This window comes from Molossus molossus, unplaced genomic scaffold (assembly GCF_014108415.1).
Source record: "Molossus molossus isolate mMolMol1 unplaced genomic scaffold, mMolMol1.p scaffold_m16_p_3, whole genome shotgun sequence".
NCBI classification, from domain to species: Eukaryota; Metazoa; Chordata; class Mammalia; order Chiroptera; family Molossidae; genus Molossus; species Molossus molossus.
The window spans coordinates 9,596,465-9,623,446 of NW_023425366.1; the positions used below are offsets into that span (position 1 = coordinate 9,596,465).

Here is a 26,982-nt window from a genome sequence, read left to right on the forward strand (position 1 = left end):
TTTTTGCCTCTGTGGTCTTCTATGACCAAACAAGTGTTCCTGTAGTTTTTAGGTAGCAGGTGAAATCCCTGTCAGGGATCTGGTGCTGTGTGAATGCAGTAAACCCTCGATTTCGTGGACCTCAACTTAATGAACTTCAGATTTGATGGACAAAATTTCCGGACCATATTTTATATGTGAAAATTAACACTCTGTTAATTTCAAAATGCTTTTAACCAAGATCTGTTAATTTCAAAATGCTTTTAACCAAGATTTGCTTATAATTATATTAACAGATTATTTTTATTTTTAAAATTTTTTTTCTTTATTGATTTTAGAGAGGAAGTGAGAGGGAGAGAGAGATAGAAACTCCGATGAGGAAGAACATTGATTGGCCGCCTCCTGCATGTCCCCCACTGGTGATCGGGCCCACAACCTGGGCATTGGGAATTGAACTGGCGACCTCTTGGTGCATGGGTCAACGCTCAACCACTGAGCCACACCAGCCGGGCAATTCACTGTTATTTTTAACAAATTTCAGTGAATAGGCCATTTGTTGGAAAAAACAGCAGTCATTTTGGCAACATACATAAATATTACATACCTACAACTATTGTCTACACATTTAAATCCAGGAGTCACCGCTTCTAAACAGTGTTCCACTAATGATTAACACTTGATCACAGCGCATCTCCTGTGGTAATTGGTTCTGTAGTCACGTGGCATGACTTTTGCAGCAGTTTTCACTGCCAGCGAGATTTCCAGGCATGCTCAGCCTTGCCTAGCCCTGTGCATTGTTTACTTGTGGTGACTGGGGATGCATGCACTTACTAGACCTAGTCAGTATCAATGTAAATCTATTGTAATATAGAAAACTTTTCTGTGAAATTAAACTTTTCATACATACTTAATTTTAATTGCACAAACGTGTCTACATAATTAAGGACAGGTAAACTAACACATTTGTTAATTTTTTAACATATGCATTCAGAAAACCTACTTTATTATCTAACGACTTTTGGCTCTAACAGGCACCCCCTTATCCGAATTAGTCTGTTATATGGAGGTTTTGCTGTATATGTCTAGCAGTAATCTGTTGAAAATTACCCAAAGTCAGGACATGGATTAGGATTGGAAGCTAGAAATCTCAGAATTGGTGATGGTGGGAACGGGGAGGATGGAGCAGGTTGATGGGTCTGAAGCTTATGGAGATGGGAACTAGATGTGTAGAAATTACAGCTGTTACTTATTTAGCACTTATTATGTGCCTGGATAAAGATATGCTACTGAATCTACGTGGACCTATCAGACAGCTGAGATAAAACTGGCTATACCAGCACATTTAGGGCTGATTAGTTAGGGATGGGGAACAGGTCTGGGAGAAATGGAAAATAAATAACACTAACTAGTAATAGCTACCATTTATTTGTCAAGCACTTACTGTGTTCCAGGTACTATGTGAATTGCTTTACAAACTCTACTTTATGTATTCCTTATAGTCACCCTTATGGAGTATGTGGTATTCTTATTTTTACAGACGAATGAATAGAATTTAACTTGGCCAAGTCAAACGTGTAAACACTTTTATACAGGACAAAGCGCAGGTCTGTGAACTACAAAGTCTATGCTTTGTACAGGTTGCCTTGTCACATGTTACATAAATTGTTCTGTCACATTTCTGCTACAACTTACCGCTTTTGAAATGATTTTTTCTGTTGCAAAATTTGTCTTGCTCTGCTCTTATTTCATAACTTTTATATTCTCTTAACTATCACCCTGAAATAGTTAATAATTTCTCCTAAAACATACATTTCTTAGGCAAGCTTCATGTGTATTCTTCTCCTCTTTTGTTCTTTTGTACTGTAATTTTTCTTTTGACCTTACAGTTATTTTGGTCATCTTCAGCGGCTAGGAAGGCCCCAGGAACCCAGGTTGCTTTGGGTCAGTACTGTTTCGCTTGGCAGCATTAACTAGCATAAGTGGATGCTTAGTACATGATGCTAAATGAACGAATTAGAGAGAATGCTTTGGATCTCCTCTTGCAGTTCCTTATTTAATAACAGAATATACGTCTGGAGTTTTTAGATTACCCCAGTTGTTTCTTAAAGTTACTCAGGGTTGCCCCGGCCAGTTTGGTTCAGCGGTTAGAGCATTAGCCCGCAGACCAGAGAGTCCTGGGTTCGGTTCCCACCAAGGGCATGTACCTCGGTTGCAGTTTGTTCCCGGTCCTGTTTGGGGTCGTATGGGTGGCAACCATTCAATGTCTCTCTCACATCGACATTTCTCTCTTTCTCTTCCCTCCTCTCGCCCTCCTGATCTATCTGGGAGAAAAAAAAGTTACTTAGGGTTGCAACTAAATTGAGCAGGGTGTGACATGAAAGGAGACTGGTTTATTTGTGGGGAGTTCAGGCCTAAATGGATTCTACTTTAATATTCTTTCCAGGTCTCAGCCAGTATTATTCAGTCTTGTGCAAATTTCCCAGTCTGTTTCAGCTGTGCAGGTAAGCCAGGGCTTAGAGATTTTGGGGGTAGTTGGGACAGATGTGAATACTTCTTCAGGTGTCGGTAAACGAGGTCTCAGGAAGAAAAGACTTCCCGAATTGTGTTTTACCAGTCCAGTTGGTTGCTGTCAGTCACATCTGTTTGGTATTGGAGATAGATTGGAGAAACCTATAATCTTCTAGTTTCATGTGTATTTTAGTGAGGTTTTGATAGAAGCACATGCAGTGCATTCTGTTACTCTGCCATCTTTCAGAAGCTGCCATCATTTTCTAGCCATGGATGTTTTTGAGATTAGTTGAGCTGTATAAAGGGAGGTTAAATTTAGAGATTCCTTTCACACTGTAGTCATTTAAAAATGGCATTTTACCGTATGATTCGGTGACAGTCCTTTGGGTTACGGTAGACGGCGGTGCACATTTGCTCATTTGCTGGGGAGGTTGGCGGTGCTGAGCTGTGGTGAAGGCTCAAGGCTGGGCAGGTGGACGTTCAGCTCAAGTGGCAGGTTGTCTTCTTGAAAAGGACTGGAAGGTAGGAATCTGACGTAAACACTTTGCTTGAGTCTCATTTAACACAGACTTTTTCCCTCCCATTGTGAAATATCTGTATAACTTGACCTTGGATTTAATATTATTAATTACAATATTTAAGCAAAGTAGCTTAAAAGCTTTCTAAAAAGTGAGGAACTATCGTATCTCTGGCCTGGGCCTCCAGTTGCAGGAGTTGGTGGGGCAGAGGAGCCCATCACTCATCGTCGTGATCAGCCTGCTGGGGACAGATGCTGACTTGTTGAAAAGTCACCATTGGACCCGATGATCTGTAAGGTTCTCCCTCTCGGGTTTTTTTGTTTGTTTTTTAAAATTCTCACCTGAGGATATGTTTAATTGATTTTATTATTTTTATTTTACTTTTTTTTTTTTTTTATCCTCACTCGAGGACATTTTTCCATTCTTTGTTCAGGTAGAGTGGGAGGGAGAGAGAGAGAGAGAGAAACATCAACATGAAAGAGACACATCGAGTGGCTGCCACCCACACAACCAACCAAGGCCAGGGACAAACTGCAACCGAGGTACGTGCCCTTAGCGGGAACCGAACCCGGGTCTCTCAGGACCGCTGAGCCAAACCGGCCAGGGCTGTTTCATTGATTTTAGAAAGAGGAAGGGAGAGAGAAAGATACAATGATGTGAGAGAGAAACATCAATTGGTTGTTTTCTTGTACGCGCCCCAACCAGGGATTGACCCTACAACCTTTCAGTGTATGGGACGATGCTCCAGCCAACTGAGCCACACTGGCCAGGCCTCACTTCTGGGGTTTTTTGAAGGACAGTGAGGCTCAGCTGTATCACAAATCCCAGAACAAGCAGGAAAGCCTATTTAGATTGGCGTGAGAAAAATTATTTGTTTAAGATAATGTTTTAAATACAAGAAGCTTAAAGTACCAATGAGTTTTCAACTTCGAGATAGTAAAAACTATGGTATGAATCTGCTAGGGCTGCCATAACAAAATACCACTGACTGAATGGCTTGAACAACGGAAATCTATTTTCTTACAGTCTGGAGGCTAAAGCCTGAGATCGTCCAGGTTTCAGCAGGTTCGGTTTCCTCTGTGGCCTCTGTCCTTGCAGGCTTTCTTCTCCCTGTGTGCTCGCGTGGCTTCTGCGTGTGCTCCTGCTGTCTCTGTGTGTCCACATTTCCTCTTGTAGGGACCCAGTCAGGTGGGATTAGGGCCTACCCGAACTGTCTTATTTTAACCTAGTCACCTCTCTGAAGGCTCTAGCTCCAAATGCTGTCATCTTCTAAGGTCCTAGGGCTAGGGCTTCAAAATATAAAGTATGGAGAAGACCCAGTGCAGCCCATAGCAAACACAAATAGCTAAGAAGGGATTTCTTGTTATCATTATTCTTGATTTTCAGCTGGTAACAATCAAGATTGCCAGGGAGAGCTCTCTGATACTGGTCTTACACACTGTTCTAAATTTTTTTTTTTTTTTTGATAATTTTTTTTTCTTTATTGTCTCCACAGGGAGAGGGAGAGAGAGATAGAAACATCGATGAGAGAGAGCATCGATTGGCCGCCTTCTGCATGCCCCCCACTGTGGATTGGGCCCACAATCTGGGCACATGTCCTGGTCGGGAATCCAACTTGCAGCCCTTTGGTGCAGGGTCAACGCTCAACTGCTGAGCCACACTGGCTGGACTAAACTGTTCTAATTTAAGAGAACATGTTCTTCCTATAAAGCTAAAACCCTAAATCACTTATTTATTTATTTATTTTTTTATCCTCACCCGAGGACATTTTTTTTTCGATATTTTGTTCAGATAGAGTGGGAGGGAGAGAGAGAGAGAGAAACATCGATGTGAAAGGGACACATCGAGTGGCTGCCACCCGCATGACCGACCAGGGCCGGGGACAAACTGCAACCGAGGTACGTGCCCTTAGCGGGAACCGAACCCGGGTCTCTCCAGACCGCAGGCCAACGCTCTAACCACTGAGCCAAACCGGCCCGGGCTAAATCACTTATTTAAAAATTAAAACTTTTTTGGGGATAAAGTAGTAGATACATGTATATTTTAAAAGGCCAAATAGATCTAAGAGGTGTATTTATAAAACGGAATTCACTATCCCACTTTCAACTGATAGCTGTTTCTTTTTTTACTTTTTTTTTTTTTCTTAATTTCTACATTTCTAATTGATTTATGCATGCATACAAACTGTTTCCTGTCGACAGGTGTTTTTGTTGACTACCTATTATGGTAGATGAGGATATGAGTTCTCCTATGCCTTTTTCTCTACATCAGTGGTTCTCAACCTTCCTAATGCCACAACCCTTTAATACAGCTCCTCATGTTGTGGTGTCCCCCAACCATAAAATTATTTTTGTTGCTACTTCATAACTGTAATTTTGCTACTGTCATGTCTCAGGCGACTCCTGTGAAAGGGTCATTCAACCCCCAAGGGGGTCACGACCCACAGGTTGAGAACTGCTGCCCTACACCTTCATTCTCCTAATAAAGTTATATCATTTTTTAAAAATCCATATTTGGCCCTTGCAAGTTTGGCTCAGCGGTTAGAGCATCAGCCTGCGGTCCGGAGAGACCCGGGTTCAGTTCCCGCTAAGGGCACGTACTTCGGTTGCAGTTTGTCCCCGGCCCTGGTTGGTCGTGTGGGTGGCAGCCACTCGATGTGTCCCTTCACATCGACGTTTCTCTCTCTCTCTTCCTTCCTCTCTCTCCCTCCCACTCTATCTGTACAAAAAATGGAAAAATATCCTCGGGTGAGGATAAAAAAAAAAAAAAAAAATCCATATTTGGTGTTTTTCATAATTGTGACTGTATAAAAACACTTCGGTAAGCCAATACTATGACTATATTTTCTTTTTTTAAATTTCTTTTTCTTTATTGTATTTAGAGAGTGAGGAGGGGAGAGGGAGAGAGAGATAGAAACATCGATGAGAAAGAACATGGACTGGCTGCCTCCTGCATGCCCCACACTGGGGATCGGCCCGCAACCTGGGCGTGTGCCCTGACGGGGAATCGAACTGGCGAACTCTTGGTGCATGGGTCGACGCTCAGCCACTGAGCCACTTTGGCTGGGCCTGTGACTGTATTTTCTTACAGAAGTTTTAATTTTTCCTTAGTTTTTGACTCATTTTTTCATTTGCTTTGTTTTCTTTGAACCTAAGTTTAAATTCCTCACCTCTTCAGATGTCTTTGTAAAATCTGTCATTACAATGTTTCATATTTTCAGCCCTGGAAGACAATTTATTCTCTTTTTTTCCTCCACAGAAATAACCGTCTTGAACCCCTTGTAACATTGCTTTCTGGATTTGTTGCCTTCTGGGCCTTCTATGTATCTGTTACCTAAGACTTGGCTTCTTTACCATATCGGGATACCCTTAGTTTTTCTTCTATATTGGATACCATCTTCTTGGTTTCCTTGTTGATTTTGATGAAATATATATTCTCCAGTAGGTTCTTGAGAAAGGATGAAATTTTTGGAAACTTTATCTCTATAAAAGTGTCTAAATTCTATCACCATTGAATATCAGAGTATTGCATTCAAAATAAAAGATAATCACTTAATTTTCTTTTCTTCTTTTTAAAAATATAAATTACACATTTGTGAACCAATTTTATTTTTATTTTTATTTTATTTTTTAAAAAATCTTTATTGTTGAATGTAGAATGTATTACAGGTGTTCCACAGTTTTTCCCCCATTGACTCCCTCCTCCCCACTCCCGCCCCCCTCCCACCTTTTCCCACACTATTGTCTGTGTCCATTGGTTATGCACATAAGTTCTTTGGTTTATTTCTTCCCACCCCCCCAGCCCCTTTCCCTTTGAGGTTTGTCAGTTTAGCAACCAATTTGTACGTCTTAATCCCTTCACCTTTTTCACCCATTCCCCCCAACCCCCTCCCATCTGGCAACCAACAAAATGTTCTCTGTATCTATGAGAATGTTTCTGTTCTATCTGTTCATTTTGCTTGTAGATTCCATTGTTGATAGATATGTATTCATTGCCATTTTGTTTGTTCATATATTTTGTCTTTTTCTTCAAAAAGACCCTTCATCATTTCATATAATAATGGTTTGGTGGTGATGAACTCCTTTAACTTTTTCTTGTCTGGGAAAGTCTTTATATGGCCATCGATTCTAAATGACAGCTTTGCAGGATAGAGTAATCTTGGTTGTAGGTTCTTGCTTTCCATCACTCTGAATATTTCTTGCCACTCTCTTCTGGCCTGCAAAGTTTCTTTTGAGAAATCAGCTGACAGCCTTATGGGAACTCCCTTGTAGGTAACTAGCTGCCTTTCTCTTGCTGCTTTTAAGATTCTTTCTTTGTCTTTTTTTTTATCCTCGCCCGAGGACATTTTTCCATTTTTTGTTCAGATAGAGCGGGGGAGAGAGAGAGAGAGAGAGAGAAACATCGACGTGAAGGGACACATCGAGTGGCTGCCACCCGCACGACCAACCAGGGCCGGGGACAAACTGCAACCGAAGTACGTGCCCTTAGCGGGAACCGAACCCGGGTCTCTCTGGACCGCAGGCCGACGCTCTAACCGCTGAGCCAAACTGGCCAGGGCTCTTTCTTTGTCTTGAACCTTTTGCATTTTGATGATGATGTGTCTTGGTGTGGGCCTCTTGGGGTTCATCTTGTTTGGGACTCTCTGTGCTTCCTGGACTTGTATGTCTGTTTCCTTCACCAAGTTAGGAAAGTTTTCTGCCATTATTGTTTCAAACAGGTTTTCGATTTCTTGTTCTCTCTCTTCTCCTTCTGGCACCCCCAAGATGCGAATGTTGGCATGCTTGAGGTTGTCCCAGAGGCTCCTTACACTATCCTCATTTTTTTGGATTCTTTTTTCTTTTTGCTGTTCTGATTGGGCGTTTTTTGCTTCCTTATATTCCAAATCGATGGTTTGCTCCTTGGATTTACGTACTCTATTATTGAAGCTGTGTAAATTATTCTTTATTTCAGTTAAAGCCTCCTTCGTTTCTAACTGTGCATTGATCATTTCTGACTGGTCCTTTTTTTATGCTCTTGAGGCCCTCACTGAGTTCATTGAGCATCCTTGTAAGCAGTATTTTGAACTCAGCATCTGTTAGGTTGCTTATCTCCATTTCGCTTAGTTCTTATCTTTTCTTTTCTTTTTTTTTTAATTTTTTTTTTTTTTTTATCCTCACCCGAGGACATTTTCCCATTTTTTGTTCAGGTAGAGTGGGAGGGTGAGAGAGGAACAGAGAGAGAGAGAGAGAGAGAAACATCGATGCGAAAGGAACACATCGAGTGGCTGCCACCCGCACAACCGACCAGGGCTGGGGACAAACTGCAACCGAGGCACGTGCCCTTAGCGGGAACCGAACCCGGGTCTCTCAGGACCGCAGGCTGATGCTCTAACCACTGAACCAAACCGGCCAGGGCTCGCTTAGTTCTTTTCTTGGGGTTTTGTTCTGTTCTTTCATTTGGGACCTGTTCCTTTGTCTCCTCATTTTGGCTGCCTCCCTGTGTTTGTTTCTGTGTATTACTTAATGAGCGGTATGGGGCTCGCTGAGACCAGATGCTGCTCGTTTGAAAAAATTTAGGAAAACCTGAAGCAGGATCCAAGACAGGCCAATCCTATGGTTAAGCAAGTGGCAACAGCTTGGGTGGGCCTGAAAGTTGGGTGGGGCGGGGCCTCAGGGAGTCAGCAGGGCGGGGCATCCAGTGTGAGCCAGGTTGCTGGAGTCCCAGATATGGCGACTGTCTGCCGCCCCAGGGAAGGGCTCACCAAAGGAACAAAGGCCTCTGACAGCACGTTTGTCCCTGAGAAAGCCCCTCTCCAGCCCTCGGCTGCCTCCCCTCCGAGCTTAGAGGGAGAGAGTCCGGTAAGTCCGTGCGCGGGCCCTGTAAGGAGCTGCCTGGGGCTCCCGCCGCTTCAGCCTCCCTGAGCCTCAGTTCCCGCTGGTTTTCCAGCCAGAAGTGATGGGGATTCTCTTCCTGGCACTGGAACCCTGAGCGGGGCACCTGGTGTGGGACGGGGACCCCTCAGTCCTCAGGAAGGACCTTCCCAGCCGCGGGAGCCTTCTGATTTTTATCCGCCACACGTGGGTGTGGGACCAGCCCTTCGCGCCGCCACCCCTCGCACCGCCGCCCCTCCTACTAGTCTGGATGTGGCTGCTGCTTTAATTCCGTAGTTGTAGGACTTCCATTCAGCTTGATTTCAGGCGGTTTTGAATGGTGGTTGTTCTGTAGTTTAGTTGTAACTTGGATGTGGTTGTGGGAGGACGCGATACTGCGGTTACCTACCCGCCATCTTGACCGGAAGTCTGAACCACATTTTAAAAGGTTCAAGGGGTTTTGGATAGGGGACGTTTGCCTATAGAATGAGGGGGTGTTTTGGGTTAATGGAACTGTTCTGTATCTGATTATAATGGTAGTTAGACCATTTTCTACCTATGTTAAAATCTGTAGAACTGTACCGAAAGGAAAAAGTTCAATTTGTATGTGTGACAGTTTAAAAAATGAAAATAAATGAAGAGAATTTAAAAGTGCAAAAAGGAAGTCTCTTTACTTTCTCTCTCCCTTAGCCTCCCAGCCTCCCTTCCTGGAGGGACCTCTGTACCCTTTACATATTCTCCCATCATTCATACAAACATCCAAGGAGGTTAAATGTGCTCAGGTATTTTCTGAGAATGCTAAGAAGACTACTCTTAGAATATGTCTAAATATGTAATTAATCAAGCCTGGTACTAATCCATTAAAATTATGTCTCTTACAGTTGGCAAACACGAATTGACTGGGCATAAAGTTGCTGTGAAGATACTCAATCGACAGAAGATTCGAAGCCTTGATGTGGTAGGAAAAATCCGCAGAGAAATTCAGAACCTCAAGCTTTTCAGGCATCCTCATATTATTAAACTGTAAGATCTGATTATATCAAATACAGCCCTATTATTTTTATTAACCTAATTAATACGATGTGTGAGAAAGATAACTGACTTTTCTTTGGTCTACTCTTGAGGGTTTGAAGTTTCTTCCTGTTTATGTTTTCATCTGACTCCATTCAGAGTCACTTAAGCCTATGTTCCTGTTTTGACCTTCTGGTTATCAGTAGTTATCTTTCTCATTCTTTCTTGTCTTCTGGATAAATGTCCTTCTGATAGATAATATTTGCTGCAGAACCAACAATGATTTGTTAGTACAAACTCTTAACCCTCCCCCCCCAAATTTCCACATCAGTTAGCCTCACTAGAGACACGCAGCAAAATGAGATTCCCCCATGCTGCTTACATCTGATAAAACAAATAACAAATAATAGAATATCAGGAGTCCATGATTGCAAAAGGGCAGTAACATTACTGTTGTTTTACAGTTGCCAATTACAGGGTTTTTAGATAATTTATTTTCTGTTCGGCTTGATTCTATAGGCTGTAAGTTAAAACTGCTTAGACTTACGTACTGAACTACCTGACTCAAAGTTAGTTCACTCTTACCTCTGTGAAGTTGTCGAGGTGCCATGGTTTAAATACTGTCCAGTGCTGATGACCCCTGAATGTCATCTCCCACTTTGAAGCTCTCCTCGGAACTCCAGGCTCATGCCCACTGCCTGCTTCCCCTCCATGGGGATGTCCTCGAAGCATGTGCACCTCCACGTGGCTGAAACGGAACTCGCTATTACCCTCCCAAACTTGCTCTTCCCACATCTGCACCATCTCAGTTCATGTCTGGTTCCTCCGGGCAGAACGTTGCAACTGTCCTTGACTTCCCCGTTGCTCTCACTTCCTGCCATCCATTCCATGTCTTCCTTCTCAGTTCCTTCATTGCCACCACCTGGTCCGAGCTCCCTTCATCTCGCTCATGGATTGTTGCAGTAGCTCCTGCATCCACCTTTCTGTCTGCGGTCAGTTCTTCATGTTGCTGCCACAGTTAACGTCTGAAGAGGCCAGATCACATGACTACTTTGCTTGAAACCTTCATCTGTCTTAGAGTAAGAGCCAAAGCTCCATCATGTCTTGTAAGGTTCCGTGTCCTCCGGTCTGCAGTTACCTCTTTGACTCCACATCCTATTTCTCTGTCCCAGCTCATTCTGCCAGCGGTCTTACCATCGCTTGAACATGCCAGGCAGGCTTCCACGTGGCGGGGCAGGGAGGGGGCTTTGCACGTGCTGTTCCTCTGCCTGGTTCACCTTCTTCCTATGTAATGGCCCTTACTTCCATTAGGCTCTGCCCAGATATTACTTTATCAGCAAGGCCTTCTTGAGTATGAAAGATTCCCCTTGGTTTGCTTTATTTCTCTTCATAGCATGCTTATTTATTTAATGTTTGTTGCCTGGCTCCTGGAACATGAACTCCAGGAGGGCAGAGAAGTTTTGTTTCCTGCAGTTTTCTTAGCTTCTAGCACAGTACCTGGAATATTATAGGTGCTTAATAAATATTGAATGAATGAATATATATGTTTTAATATTGGTAGATAATGTTTTCTCTCACCAGGTACCAGGTCATCAGTACACCATCTGATATTTTCATGGTGATGGAATATGTCTCAGGAGGAGAGCTATTTGATTATATCTGTAAAAATGGAAGGGTAAGCAGTTCTGATTTAATCCTGTATCTGTTTTGTAACTCCCCTTATCCCTTACTAGCTTCAAGACACTGGAAAGCAATTTTGTTAAAAGGTCTATTTAATAACCATTTCCCTTAGTCATATATTTGTCTAGAATCATAGAGTATTTAGAGCTAGTAAGGACCCTTAAATGAGACCACAGCACTCGTGATTCTCAGACTTAATGTTTTGGGGGCATACAGATATTTTAAATATATATCTTAAAGTATATATTTAATCCTTATAAAATGTAGTATTAAATACTTAAAAATCTAGGCCTTGCTGGTTAGCCCTAGCCACATTTAAATTGCATTCATTTATTGGTTTTAGAAATCTGACATACCTGATTAGTACGAACAGGCTCCATGAAGGAGGTAGGAATTAGACTTAAAGAATTTGGAGTTGAAGGCCCTTTCGAGGACATCTTGGACAGTATCTCACGTTACAGATAAAAAGCTGAGCGCTGCCCCCGCCCACAGCTGTTCTCACAGCCAGGGCACATGCTGCGCAGAAGCCTCTTACTGAAGAGCCGTAGCGAGCGCTGAGAACCCATTTCTTTTCCCTCCCGACCTGAAGTTCTCTCTACCATTCATTCATTTTTCCTACATAGCGTGTGTTTATTTTCATCAAACTCAGCTCGTTAACCACGCTAATTTTGATTAGCCATTTCTTAACAGAGTTCATGTAGATTTCAGGTATTCCACTTCTCTGTCCCCTGCATCTCTCCCACCCTCCCTTTTCTGCCTGGAAAAAATGGAAATAGGTGCAAGTTGACTTGGTATCTTGTTTTCTTTTCTCTTCCGTTTCTTATTTCTTTGTCAGTTTGCTTTTCATTGCGGGAATTTTCTTCAGTTTGTATCTGTTGCATATTAAAATTTCAGTTGTCATATTTTCTGTTTCAAGATCTTTCTTATTTTCTGAAATTTTCTTTCTTTACATTGCCTATTTTTTCTCCAAAGGTGTATAATCTTGTGTGAAGATGACACTTCGTTAAGATCGTTTTCTTGTGTTCCCTGCATTGTTTCTGTATACTCTGCTCCCTGTTCTTTCATTCATTTTATTGGTTTTTCTTTGTCTTGCGTGCACTGGCCCTCCCACACTGGTGGTTCATTTATCTGGGCGGTACTAAATGCCCGGCTTGTGTGGGTGAACTTACTGGTCGGTGGGCCTCCCCTTAGGTTGATTAGGTAGGGACCTGTCCATTTTGTGAGGGCACACCAAGTGTCAGTAACGACAGACATCTTTCCTTGGATCAGATAGTTGCTTCAGAAGAAACGTTCCCATTTCCTCGAGGGTGTCAGCCTGGAGGCAGCATGGAGAAGGGGCTGCAGGTGTCACCAGGTGGCATGTTGGCTTTCACTTATCCCCACGCTTTCTCTGGTGCCTGCCTCATCCCTGCCTTGGTGTCCTTGAGGACACGGGTCAGCCTTACTAAGGAGTGAGTCATGGGTCTTACCCCCCTAGTAGAGGTGAGTTTAAAACTTCATCCTTCAACCAGTTGTCCTGTTTTCAGCCCACCTCTCACTTCTACCTTCAGAATTCCCAATATTTCCCACTTCCCAGCCTTTCCGGGTTCTGCGTATATACATTTATTCTTGGTCTCTATCCCTATAGGCTTAGGTTTCCGCATCCTCTGGCTGGCGAAGTCTTTATCACTGTTCATCCACTTTCCAGCTTGGTGACTCCTCTTAATTACTGATGTCTCTTCTCTGGTTCTTTTTGTCTTTATATGCTAATGTTATCAGTAATATTTCAAGGAGTGGAGACCAAAGGTTCAGTCTGCTGTATTTAACTGGAAATATGCTTTGATTTTTTTCTAATCTTCCTTTGTAGATTTCCCTTCTTTCATCCTTTGTATTTAATATAGTATAATCTTCATTTTTTTGTAGCATATCTAGTTATTTTACCTCTTATATTTTGTTTAATCAATTAAGTTTTCTTCTCTTTCACATTTAGAATATTCTTTTTTCTTTTAGTATATTTAATATAAATAGTTACAAAATGAACCGATATTTCTTCTAGAAATAAAGATGTTAGGTTGTTGATTCCTTAGTCTTGTTCTAGAGGAACAGTCATCTCATAGTGCTTCAATAGTTTCAATTTTGCTTCCAAAAAATTATTATGTCTTCATGTCTCCCAGATTATCCATGTCATTTAAGGTAGAAAAGTTTGGTTTTAGAATGCTAATTTGTAACCTGTTTTAGAGAGTTGCATATTAGAGTTCTTTGCCTAAAGGATAACAGCTTATTAACTAAATATGACTTTTGGGAGCAAGCATGTCCAAGTAATGATTATGGAAAAAATAAAATAAGAAAATATGGATAAATGGAAAGAGAACTTTTAAAAGAATATAAAAAAATATAGTTGCAGCGTAAGTTAACCTTTTTTAGTAAGTTGACTAAAGATAAATGCTTTTATATTTTATAAAATAAACTAAATTAAGGTTTTTCTTTTGTTAAAATTATAACATCTTTTATTTCAGGATATAAAATGAGATGGCTGTTTGCTAATTCATTAACAATGCTAATTCATTAACTGTTACTTCCTCATGTAGTCTAAACTAGTATCTCCACCACAACATAGCTCTGTTCTTATCCTGCTTTATTTTTCTAAAAAGCACTATTATTCATTTATTTTATTGTCTATTTTTGTCAACTGTATTAGATCCTTTGTTTTATGTGTTGTTCCATATCATTAAACAGTGCCTAGCATATTGTAGTTATTCAATAAATATTTGTGAAAGGAGTGAAAGATGAAATGTTTTGAATTTATAGGCAAAAACATGCCTAGTTTTAAAATATGTTTTTATTGATTTTTTTTTGGGTGGGGAGAGAGAAACGTATATGTGAGAGAGAAACACCGATTGGCTGCCTCCTGCACGCCCCTTACTGGGGAGGGAGCCCACAATCCGGGTGTGTGCCCTGACTGGGAATCGAACTGGGACATCTCAGTCCATGGGATGACCATGCTCAGTCCACTGAGCCACATTGGACGGGCAAAAAATGCCTCGTTTGAAGCAGAAATTGAAACTATTTGAAATAGCTCATGAGATATAAAGGAAAGCAAGCTATAACAATGAAGTCATGAAAGTGATAACATTAGAGAGTTGAGTTACTTTACTGATTTGGGTTCCAAGATCCTTAGCATTTCTGTTTTGTGCTGCATATATCTCCTCTGCATTTCAAAAGTATCTTGTGAGGTTCACTTGGAAGGTTTCGTGCATTCATACAGTTTTGTAGGTTGGAGAACTATAGGTAGAAGACTTTGTTTTGAAAAACACACCTGTAAGATGCCTCTCTGCTTCTCTTAGCTGGATGAGAAGGAAAGTCGCCGTCTGTTCCAGCAGATCCTTTCCGGGGTGGATTACTGTCACCGGCACATGGTGGTCCACAGGGACCTGAAACCTGAGAACGTCCTGCTCGACGCACACATGAACGCCAAGATAGCTGACTTCGGTGAGAGATTCTCACAGCCTCACATCTTCATTATGTTGAGCGAGCATGAGCAGCGCTCCCCAGACAACGTCTACCTTTATGTAATAGACTCATCCCAAAGTAGGGTATCTTCGCCCTTTTGTTCATGAGCATTCAGAAAGGAGAAAAGATAAGGAATTATTTTTTATTAGCTTTATGTCTTTAAAATTGAGTTTGTGACAGTAAACAATTTAAGTTGGGGCAGCAGAGACATCATTTGGAACCTATTACGTATGAAGGAGAAATTAGCAACCTATTTCTAGTGTGTTCTTTTGAGCAAGAGGAAAGAATTGGGATGAAGTTAGTCAAACTCAGAAAGCCAGAAGGTAAACTATATGAACAAAATTATTTAGGAAAAAAAGGTAAGGTATTTTAAATGATAGAAAAATAATTTCAACTTGAGAAAAATGTAATTTCAGCTTGAACATTGGATTGTCAAAATTGAATTTCCTTTTCTTTTATTTCCTATATAAATTGCCATGGACATCATGAAATCTAAGAGAAAAATTAATCTGCAACTTTCTTTTGCTTAGCTTCAGTTCAGAGACATTCTTACAAATATTTTCCTCAGTTTTAAATGTGTATATTTCAGTGTATAGAGATTAAGTGAACATGCCAGCCAGCCCTGAGCTACTATTTTTGTGTCTTGTTTTGTTTTTTTGGTAACTGTCTAAATTATTTGACTTCCTTATACCTCAGTGTCATTATTTTTATAGGGTACATTTTTTGAGAAGGCAGAGGTGTCTTTTTGGAATAAAACTATGAGGGAACTTTGATTTTCAAAATTATTATATTAAAGAGAACACGGGTTAAGAGAAACTTTCAGTTTTAATTTTTCTCATCTGTTCTACGGTTTTTCTAGTAATTTCTGTATTAATAAAATTTAAATATGCCAAGTTTATGTTCGTAAGTTCAGTGACTGATAAGCTTAATACATACTCATTAAACTCTAAAAATGCACTAACTTTATTATTTTTTTTGGTTAATCCTCACCCGAGGATATTTTTCCATTGATTTTTTTTTTTTTTTTTTTTTGAGAGAGAGTAGGAGGGAAGGAGGGAGCCAGAGAGAGAGAGAGAGAGAGACAGAGAAAAGGAAGGAAGGAGGGAGGGAGGGAGGGAGATAGGGAGGGAGGGAGGGAGGGAGGGAGGGAGGGAGGGAGGGAGGGAGGGAAGATGTGAGAGAAACACATTGATTGGTTGCCTCCTGAATGACCCTGACCGGGGGTGGAAACCAGGTGAACCTCTAGCCCAGTTATGTGCCCTTGACTGGAATCAAACCCGTGACCCTTGGGCCGAGGGCCATAACCGCTGAACCAAACTGACCAGGGCTAAAAATGCACTAACTTTATTTATTTAAAAAAAATTTTTTTTTTTCTGTATTGATTTTTTTAGAGAGAAAGGAAGGGAGAGGGAGAGAGAGAAACATTGATGAGAAAGAACATTGATTGGTTGCCTCCTGCATGACCCCCACTGGAGATTTGGCCCACAACCTGGGCATACGTCCTGACCAGAATTGAACCAGAGACCTCTTGGTGTATGGGTTGATGCTCAACTACTGAGCCACACCTGCCAGGGCACTAAGTTTAAATGTTGAAATAGATTACACATTTTAGGGCATAGTGGCAAAATATTTGGGAACAGTAAAGACTATAGTATTTTGTTGGAGCAAAGAATAAAATGATTTATTACTTTACTGCAAACTCAATTGTATCATTTAATAGAGTTTTTCTTTTATTTTTGTACTTGGGAAGTCTTGAGTAGTTGATTTTGTGCATTTTCAGGTCTTTCAAACATGATGTCAGATGGTGAATTTTTAAGAACAAGTTGTGGCTCGCCCAACTATGCTGCACCAGAAGTAATTTCAGGAAGGTAGTATGTGACACTCCCTGCCCTCAGTGCATCTGTGATTGCCGTTTGCTCCTAGATGTTGTGAGTCTAGTGCCTAGAGTGTCTGATGTAGGAAGGAAAGAAAGCAGGTGCATTCTTTTCTTATCCAAAAAAGTGTTGTGTTTTAAGAATAAAACATTATAAATAAGGCCTCCATTTATAGAGGAGAATGTTGGTATGCAAAGTCAATGTATATTTAAGTAGTTAGATGAGAGTACTTACATTTTCCCCCACTAGTAGAAGACACTGAAGGTTTAAAACTAGTGAGTTTTAAAGGTAGATAAGACATTAAAAACTTGAATAATATGGAAATATCTAGTAGTGAGAAGTGGTTTGCTGTTTACTTAGATGGGGGAAAAAACGGTACATCTGTAACACTTTCAAAAATGAAGATTAAAAAAAAATAATCCACACACTGATGAGTCACATTTTGAACCCTCACAACTTGAAAAAATGTAGCAAAGACAAAGGTTCAAATTATTGAGGCATTACTCCAAAGGAACAAGTGGAATCAAGAAATGTTAAATAGCGAGTTAATATATTTTAAATTGGGTACTCAAAGAAACTGAAGTACCATCTGTAAGAGAAAAGTTTTGGGGAAAAAAGTGTAATGCATAGCTTTAATTTTTCAAATAGATGGTATTTTGTAGTAAAGTTTTATGATAAAGTGTCCTGGAGAATTGGATTCAAGTATTAATAAAATCTTCAGATTCCATTTATTTTGAATTTTCATTTTAAAAATATTTTAGAAATTGCAATATTACAAGAATTCTGACCTCTCAATTTACTAAGCCAATGTTTGAGAAGATGAGAAGTTTTGTATGGTGCAGCTTTTTTAATAGTTTAGATGACAGGGAAATTAAATTTTTTTAAGAGTAATTGTTCTTCACTACACCACTGAAATTCAACACAGAAGATTGATTTTATTTACTGCTTTCTGTAGTTAACTTTTTTGTTTTTTAGTATTTTTATTGATTTTTTTTTTTTTTTCCTCACCCGAGGACATTTTTCCATTTTTTGTTCAGGTAGAGTGGGAGGGAGAGAGAGGAACAGAGAGAGAGAGAGAAACATCGATGTGAAAGGGACACATCGAGTGGCTGCCACCCGCACAACCGACCAGGGCCGGGGACAAACTGCAACCGAGGTACGTGCCCTTAGCGGGAACCGAACCCAGGTCTCTCAGGACCGCAGGCCGACGCTCTAACCACTGAGCCAAACCGGCCAGGGCATATTTTTATTGATTTTTTGGGGGGGAGGGAGAGAGAGAATATCAATGTGAGAGCAAAACATCAATCAGCAGCCTCCTGTATGCCCCCTACCAGGAATTGAACCAACAACCTTTAGGTGTATGGGTTGACACCCAACCAACTAAGCCACACCATCCAGGGCTATAGTTAACTTTTAAGAACTTTTATTCAAACCATGTTTCTTTGTTTGAATGTTTCACATCCTGATTAATTCATAATGCAGAAATATTGTAGTACTTTCTTCCTGTTTTTGTAATCTTGCTTGCCCTAACCTGCTCAGAGATATTATATTTCTTTTTAATATATTTTATTTTTTAGAGAGAAAGGGAGAGAGAGAAATATTGATCAGCTGCCTCGTGCACACCCCCTACTGGGGATCAAACCCAAAACTTGGACATGTGCTTGACCTGGAATCGAACCTGGGCCTTTCAGTCCATAGGGTGACGTTCAATCCACTGAGCCACACTGGACAGGCGAGAACTTATATTTCTGTAAAGTTATGGTTATGAATAAGGCAGAAGTATTCTAATTTTAGACTTATCAAGTTTTATCATTTTATATTAATGTTCAGAATTCTTTAAAAAATTACTTCATTTGTGTTGTCTAAATTATTTTGGGAAGAAAACAATTCAGGACCTAGATACTGGGGGCAGGGTTAAATAAATAAAAATAAATGTAATTATGCATATATGCAGTGGGCCATGACTGAAGTCTAATTTTCCTTCTTTGCATAAGGTCTTTCTGCAAGGTCGGGATGAATGGAAACTTTTACTTTCAAAGCAGTGTCTAATTTAACCAATTTAAAGAAATCCTTTCTCTGAGGCCAGACTTTGAATGGGTATTCTAACTAGTCTACAGCAAGTCTAGTCAGTTGGCTACAGTGCAAACAGAATCCTTTGTGAACCTGTTAGCGAGGCTTCCTTCCGCAGCCTCAGGCCCCTTTTACGTTGAGGTCGGGGTTATTGGAGAGCCTGCATTTCAGGTCCATCAGTAGAGAACATTCTCAGTTGGTGAAAGATCATATCCTCTCTCCTCTGTAACTGAACAACAGTGGTTTTAAATTCACTGATGATATATTTGTTCAGGGTTTGGCCCTATTGGTTGGATCTCATGAGGATCATCGTAGATAGTAAGAAGTATTTTAGCTATAGTCTGTAACTGAAAAAACAAATTCTTGACTTTTGTTATCAAAGAAAATACTGATAGAAATAGTACAAAATCTTTATGTGTAGTGTACAGCACTGATTACAAACTATTCTGTCTAATAATTATTTATGAAATATCCATATTTAAAATTTTTGATTAAATGACTGACTCTTAAATTGCTATGAGTATTTAATCCAATGGGTGTTTCCTGTTGCAGACTGTATGCAGGTCCAGAGGTAGACATATGGAGCAGTGGGGTTATTCTCTACGCTTTATTATGTGGGACCCTTCCCTTTGATGACGACCACGTGCCAACCCTTTTTAAGAAGATATGTGATGGAATCTTTTATACCCCTCAGTATCTAAACCCTTCTGTGATTAGCCTATTGAAGCACATGCTGCAGGTGGATCCCATGAAGAGGGCCGCAATCAAGGACATCAGGTAAGAAAGCAACTTGGAGAGGACCAGAGGGCGTAGTACCAGTGGTGTAAGTTAAGGGGAAGAAAAAGTTGCAGGTCAGTATGTACTTTTTTATGTTAAAAAACAGTGTACAGACACATTTATTTATTGTATTATTTAAAAATGCACACTATACTGGCTACCTTAGGGAAATAAGATTCGTAGGAGGGAGGACTTGCACTTTGTACTTATGCATCTTTATTTGTTTTGAAATTGTAATAATGAAAAATACATTACTTTCTTTTTTTTTTTATCTTCACCCGAGGACATTCTTCCATCCTTTGTTCAGGTAGAGTGGGAGGGAGAGAGAGGAACAGAGAGAGAGAGAGAGAAACATCGATGTGAAAGGAACACATCGAGTGGCTGCCACCTGCACAACCGACCAGGGCCGGGGACAAACTGCAACCGAGGTATGCGCCCCCAGCGGGAACCGAACCCGGGTCTCTCAGGACCGCAGGCCGACGCTCTAACCGCTGAACCAAACCGGCCAGGGCAAAAAATACACTACTTTCTAAGTTTAAAAAAAAAAGCTAATGAAAAATAAAAAGGATCCTGGGAGGGTGTTAGATTTTGTAGTGGTTCTTTAAGATTTTCCACAGTATGCATCATATTTGACTTTTATGTAGTCTCACTAGGATGAATACTTTTTAGTAGTTAATTCATGTGTAGCTATTGGAGTTCTAATCTCATGAATTATTATATTTTTTCCTTTTGTTCATCTCAAGGAATGAGAAAATTTTAATATAATCAATGACGTGTTTTTTGTTTTCTGTAGTAGTAGACATTGAATCACATATGAAACTGTTGTTTTGTAGATAAAAAAAATCAGTCAATTTTGCTAGTTTCTTTTTTTTTTTAATCCTCACCTGAGGATACTTTTGCATTTATCTTCAGACAGAGAGGGAGGAAGAGAGAGAGACAAACATCGATGTGAGAGAGACACATGGAGTGGTTGCCACCCACACGATCCCAACCAGGGCCGGGGATAAACTGCAACCGAGGTACGTGCCCTTAGTGGGAACTGAACCCAGGACTCTCCGGCCGAGGCTCTAACTGCTGAGCCATACTGGCCAGGGCAATTTTACCAGTTTTTTATGATTCAACCTAATAGTTTAAATAAAACAAAAGTGATGGTGACAAATCTATTTCTTAAATTTGGGCATGCCATCTCTAACGAAGACTTAAAATTCACTGCAAACGATGTTTCTTCTACCCCATGTTTCCCTCCTGCCCCTGCCCACCATGGGAATTTCTCTTTAGTCTTAAAATGGGTAGACAGCATATTTCTCTGAGATGGAGGGCCCAGGAAGAAAGAAACAAGCTGTAGATCTGGGATTAGCAGACAGGAGAGCATTGGGGAGACGGAGAAGGAAAGACCCCGTGTCGAATGAGAGCTTCAGCCCTTTCCGTTCGCTCCATATGCTGAAGACTCACCAAAAAGGAGACCCAGCGGCCAGGGTGTGAATTACTGGCTGATGAAAAGGACAACTCCTTTCCTAAAATTTATATTTTAAAATCTCTAAGTGAGAGGTACTTTTTCTCGTTTTACATATTTTTTTCCAATTTAAATATAAAGTATACACATTTCTTTTCCTGTTACTACAACATTTTCTTCCTCTTAAAATCTGAGGGAGGCTGCAGCATTTTCCCAATGTATACAATGAAATGTGAGCCAGAAGAGGAAAATCTCAGTTTTATAAAATGATAATCCAGTATGAGTATAAATATAAGTTAATTTATATTCTAAATTCCCCAAACTGTTACTTCCAGTCTCATCCCTACTGAGAACCCTTCTCCTGGCCCTGCCTCTCTCTCCTAGGGAGCACGAATGGTTCAAACAGGATCTGCCAAAATATCTCTTTCCTGAGGATCCATCATACAGTTCAACCATGATTGATGATGAAGCCTTAAAAGAAGTATGTGAAAAATTTGAGTGCTCAGAAGAGGAGGTTCTCAGCTGCCTTTACAACAGAAATCACCAGGACCCTTTGGCGGTGGCCTACCACCTCATCATAGATAACAGGAGAATAATGAATGAGGCCAAAGATTTTTACTTGGCGACAAGCCCACCTGATTCCTTCCTCGATGATCACCATTTGACTCGGCCCCACCCTGAAAGGGTGCCCTTCTTGGTTGCTGAAACGCCAAGGGCTCGTCATACCCTCGATGAATTAAATCCACAGAAATCCAAACACCAAGGTGTAAGGAAAGCAAAATGGCATTTGGGAATCAGAAGTCAAAGTCGACCAAATGATATCATGGCAGAAGTTTGTAGAGCAATTAAACAACTGGACTATGAATGGAAGGTAGGAAGGAAAGAACATTCTGATTATTAGCACATTTGGCAAACCAGTGTAGTGTTTTATGGAAGAATTGCTTTTGACCTTGTTTTTGTCCACACCATATGCTAGGTTGTAAACCCATATTATTTGCGTGTTCGAAGGAAGAATCCTGTGACAAGTACATACTCCAAAATGAGTCTACAGTTATACCAAGTGGATAGTAGAACGTATTTATTGGATTTCCGAAGTCTTGATGGTATGTACACCACAAAACACCATAGATGACATGTTAGACCTTATTATCTAACTTGCTTTTTTGTCTTTGATTCTTTTGAAGCTTCTTGAATCATTCCTAGTAACTCAATAGCAGAAGAATGTACAATGTGAGATTTTGTGCCTTTGTGATGTCAACATTTGTGAATCTTCTTATTCTTGTTGTCTTCGACTATATTGTCCTTTTAAGCTTGTAGAATCCTTAAAGCCAGATGCAGTCTGATTCTAAAGTGATAGTTTCTGCCACATTTCTGTTTTTTTAATGTGGTTCATTCTAGTAAGATAAAATGTTTTTTTGTTTTGTTTTGTTTTTATCTTCACCTGAGGACATTTTTTTTTCCCATTTTTTGTTCAGATAGAGTGGGAGGGAGAGCAAGCAAGAGAGAGAAACATTGATGTGAAGGGAATACATCGAGTGGTTGCCACCCGCACGACCAACCAGGGCCGGGACAAACTGCAACTGAGGTACGTGCCCTTAGCGGGAACCGAGCCTGGGTCACTCTGGACTGCAGATTGAAGCTCTAACCACTGAGCCAAACTGGCCAGGGCGATAAAATGTTTTATTTAGAAATAACTGTTGACTTTTCTGGACATTTTTATTAAATAATTTTTATTTATATTTAATAAAATTGATCACTTCAGATTTTAGTTACTAGCTTTTAGAGTTGAATGACAAAGCATTATAAATAGATTTGATTAGTAGCTCATAGGACAAGGAATTATTTGCTGAGTAAGGGTTCTTGCAGGACACTTGAGAAATGTTTTGTAGGGATTTCTGGTTATTTTTCTCTTCTGAACCAGCCTTTTCCTCCCAGCCTGACACTAGAGATACGACTGGAGATATGCATTTTTTATCATTTTGTGAGAGTTATATGATTCTAATTTTACTTTATGGCAATTCTTAATTGGCCAAATCAATTTTACTCAACTTTCATAAGTAGGTTTGAATAATAGATCAGTGTATAAAATGCACTGTAGAAGGGTTCCTGAGACTAAAGCATTTTATGTCCATGGTAACTATCATAACTAACAGGACATTAAACTTAAACCTAGACTATTGTACATTTCTATTTATCAACTATTAAAAATCATAGACAACCTGATAATCAGATCACTAAAGTATTTAAAAATTTTAATTAGGTCTTTTAATTGTCCATTAAATAATGACCCTGTTATACTGTAAGGTCTTAAACTGCCTTCTTGAATTTTATTAAAGAAACATCAATTATGTTGAGTATTGTTTTACTGTTTTAGTAGTTTGAAAATGAAAATCTGTACTTAAGAAAATACATCTGATTACCATTATGAATAGTTTGCCAGAATATCTCCTTCTTAACTATTTCGATTGGTTAACTTGAAGTTAATCAGTTGCAGAAAGCAGACACTTGGTTTTGTTGTTGCTTTTATTTTTAAATGGGAAAGTGCCAAGGTATATATATGATAGACTATAATACTTATAGTAAATGGTACAATAATCTTGACATGGTTTGGAATTTACATTAACTCAAGTTTCCCATGTGTATACTCTGTTAAAACTAAATTTACCTGACCTATTAAAAAGCCTGTTGGAACACATTTGGCTCATAATTCAAGTAAATATTCTTTCTGTACTCCATCAGTACAAAAGGGGTAAAGCTGTGTATATATGAAAGTTCTCTCATAAACAAAGCCTATAATTAGGTAAATATTTATGGTAATTCTTTTTTTTATCCTCACCTCTGGACATTCTTGCATTTATCTTCAGATAGAGTGGGAGAGAGAGAGGGAGGAAGAGAGAGAAACATCAACTAGTTGCCACTCACACGACCCCAACTGCGGCCAGGGACAAACTGCAACCGAGGTATGTGCCCTTAGCAGGAACCGAACCTGGGACTCTCTGGTCCGTGGGCCAACGCTCTAACCGCTGAGCCAAACTTGCCAAGGCTTTATGGCAATTCTTAATTGGCCAAATCAATTGAGTTAAGCTGTGTTACTATTTTTGTTCATCTAAGATTGTATGGGATTGTCAGATGAGATTCTCCTGTGAGTTTTTTTTCTTCTTTATAATCGAAGATAGTATCTACATAGTGTCAGAAAGACAAAGGTTTGAGCTGTGATATGGTAGCCATACCTGTTTATCTGCTTATCTTTATGTCCAGAGGGTGTTTATCTGCTAATGCGAACTGATGCAGTCTGAGATATGGAACAGGTTTTACTTATGGTTTTTGGATGGGGTTCTCAACCTAGCGCCTGGGTTTACCAATCAAACAACCATTTATTTTTATTGTGTTCCTAACTTTAGTTTGGAACACATTTTGTTCATTGTTGCTGAGCACTTTTATGAGATCTTAAATATGAAGAGAAAATGGTGAGTGGAAAGCACTGAGTTAGGAGACCTGGGTTCCAGGTTTCCTTCTCTGCATTTGTCACCTATGGCAAGTCACTTAACTTTCTGGGGTTTGTTTCCATATTGATAAAACGAGGAGTTGGATGAGATAGCTTCCAAAAGTGCATTTTGTTAAGAACTGCTGTTTATCAACTCCAAGTTATCAGTTTACTGGGTTCTTGATCTTGGATTGCAAGGTTGCTGAGTAGCTATGAACTGACCCAGTCTCCAGCCATCAGGAGAGCACACGCTGTGTGTAAACAAGGTGAGTGAGTCAACACAGATGCTTTGCCTCTGTTTGATAAAGTTTTCAAAATAGACATGCTCTTGATAGCTGGTCAGTGGTTACACTCAAAGAAGAAAATAAAATACTATTAAAACATTTTTGGGGGGGTGTAATGGATTATAATAAATTGAATTATTTTTTACCCAGATGAAATTACTGAAGCCAAATCAGGGACTGCTACACCACAGAGATCGGGATCAGTTAGCAACTATCGATCTTGCCAAAGGAATGATTCAGATGCTGAGGCTCAAGGAAAATCCTCAGAAGCTTCTCTTACCTCATCTGTGACCTCACTTGACTCTTCTCCTGTTGACTTAACTCCAAGACCCGGAAGTCACACAATAGAATTTTTTGAGATGTGTGCGAATCTAATTAAAATTCTTGCACAGTAAACCTAAAACTTTGCTTATTTCTTTGATAGCAATAAGCATGCATAATAAATCATAGCCAAATGCTTCCATTTATATTCAAGTTATACATAATTATAACTGAGGATTGGCCTTTTGGAATGCATTTTGCACAGGAATTTGAACATGATTAATAGTTAAAAACCTAATGTGCAAAAATGAATTAAGATAATTTTATTCACTGTTCAGTAGGCATATAGCACCATATAATATACACAATGAATTATAGGTCTCTCAGGCTCACTTGATTTTTGGCTATTTTATATTTAGTGTACACAGGGCTTTGTAGAATATTAATTTACCATAAAGGCCTTCATATATTATTACATGTTATGTTATATATTTGCTTCATAAAGTTATTCAATAAATATTTGCCTAGAATCCTCAGAGAACTTTATAGGTGGTTTTGTTTTCTGGGCTCTTTAACTTCTTAAGTAGCAAGTATCTTCCAACAGTAGGGACATCTGGGTGACTCTTCCATATCCCCCCAGTATTCTGTAGTATATGGTAAGTCACGTCAAAGATACTAGACACATGAAAGTTCGGTTAGGTCCAAAAAACACACAACCAACATATTCAGATATTCTAGGTACTGAGTTTAATCTTAACAGTTTGTCCCATAATATCCTGTACATTCATTGCTCTTTTTGTCACAAGAGCTGAGTGGCACATACTGTAAATAAATCACGTTGTTTTTGCCAATCTCACCAATTCCTCTGCTCCTCGTGTCAGTCAGTATTGTGTATGCAAACACTTCTTGCCATTCGATCATGTTATCTTTTAAATTGACTCACTGCACAGAAAGAACATCTCTTAAAACTAAATGTTCAGATGTGACTTTTCCTCCCAGTTTTATCATAAACCCTTACACATGTGTATCTACCACTTGAACTAAACACTTGTTAACATGTTGCCATATTTACTCCATGTCTAACTGTGTATATAGATGTAGTTATTCATACATATGTGTATATATGTTCTTCTCTGAGCCATTTGGATGTTGCAGACATACTCATTGCTCCTCAACACTTCAAGCATGTTCTAAAAATAATTATTTTTAAGAATAATATTGTCCTTAAAAACCATAATCTTCTTATAAAAGTAATTCCCTAATGTCATCTAATCATGCATATTTAGATTTCACCAGTTGTCCTCCAGATTTCTTTTATAGCTGGTTCTTTTTTTTTTTAATCTGGCAATGTCGTCTTAGTCAGGTATGCCATTATTATTTCAATAAAATATGGAACAAATTGGATAATTCTAAATGGTCACTTTTTTGTTTTTAATCCTCACCCGAGGGAATTTTTCCATTGATTTTTGACAGAGTGGAAGGGAGCGAGGGGGAGAAGGAGAGAGACAGAAACATCCATCGATGTGAGAGAGACACATCGATTGATTGCCTCCTTCATGCACCCCGACCAGGGTCCAGGATCAAACCTGCAACCCAGGCACGTGCCCTTGACTAGGAATCGAACCTGCGACCCTTCGGTCCAAGGGCTGACACTAACCACTGAGCCAAACTGGCCAGGGCATGTTTTGAATTTTAATTACTTTTTAAGAATTAGCATTATAGGAACTGCTTAAAGATGCTTACTC

General features: G+C 39.8%; 1 protein-coding gene across 6 annotated transcripts in view; it reads left to right on the forward strand.

The window, feature by feature from the left end:
- PRKAA1 (protein kinase AMP-activated catalytic subunit alpha 1) overlaps positions 1–26,709 on the forward strand; it is a 36,231-nt gene extending 9,522 nt beyond the window's left edge. For 2 of the 6 annotated variants that reach the window (XM_036279384.1, XM_036279385.1), the window contains exons 2-9: positions 9,736–9,877; positions 11,447–11,540; positions 14,869–15,013; positions 16,815–16,902; positions 19,531–19,755; positions 21,593–22,079; positions 22,185–22,311; positions 25,127–26,709. In XM_036279384.1, the coding sequence (XP_036135277.1) occupies positions 11,481–11,540; positions 14,869–15,013; positions 16,815–16,902; positions 19,531–19,755; positions 21,593–22,079; positions 22,185–22,311; positions 25,127–25,371 (1,377 nt within the window). In that variant the 5' untranslated portion in view covers positions 9,736–9,877; positions 11,447–11,480 and the 3' untranslated portion in view covers positions 25,372–26,709. Of the gene's footprint in view, positions 1–2,422; positions 2,481–9,735; positions 9,878–10,769; positions 10,945–11,446; positions 11,541–14,868; positions 15,014–16,814; positions 16,903–19,530; positions 19,756–21,592; positions 22,080–22,184; positions 22,312–25,126 lie in introns of those variants that run through there. The other 4 variants (XM_036279386.1, XM_036279383.1, XM_036279382.1 and 1 more) reach the window with 4 other exon arrangements.
- The last annotated feature ends 273 nt before the right edge of the window (positions 26,710–26,982 follow it).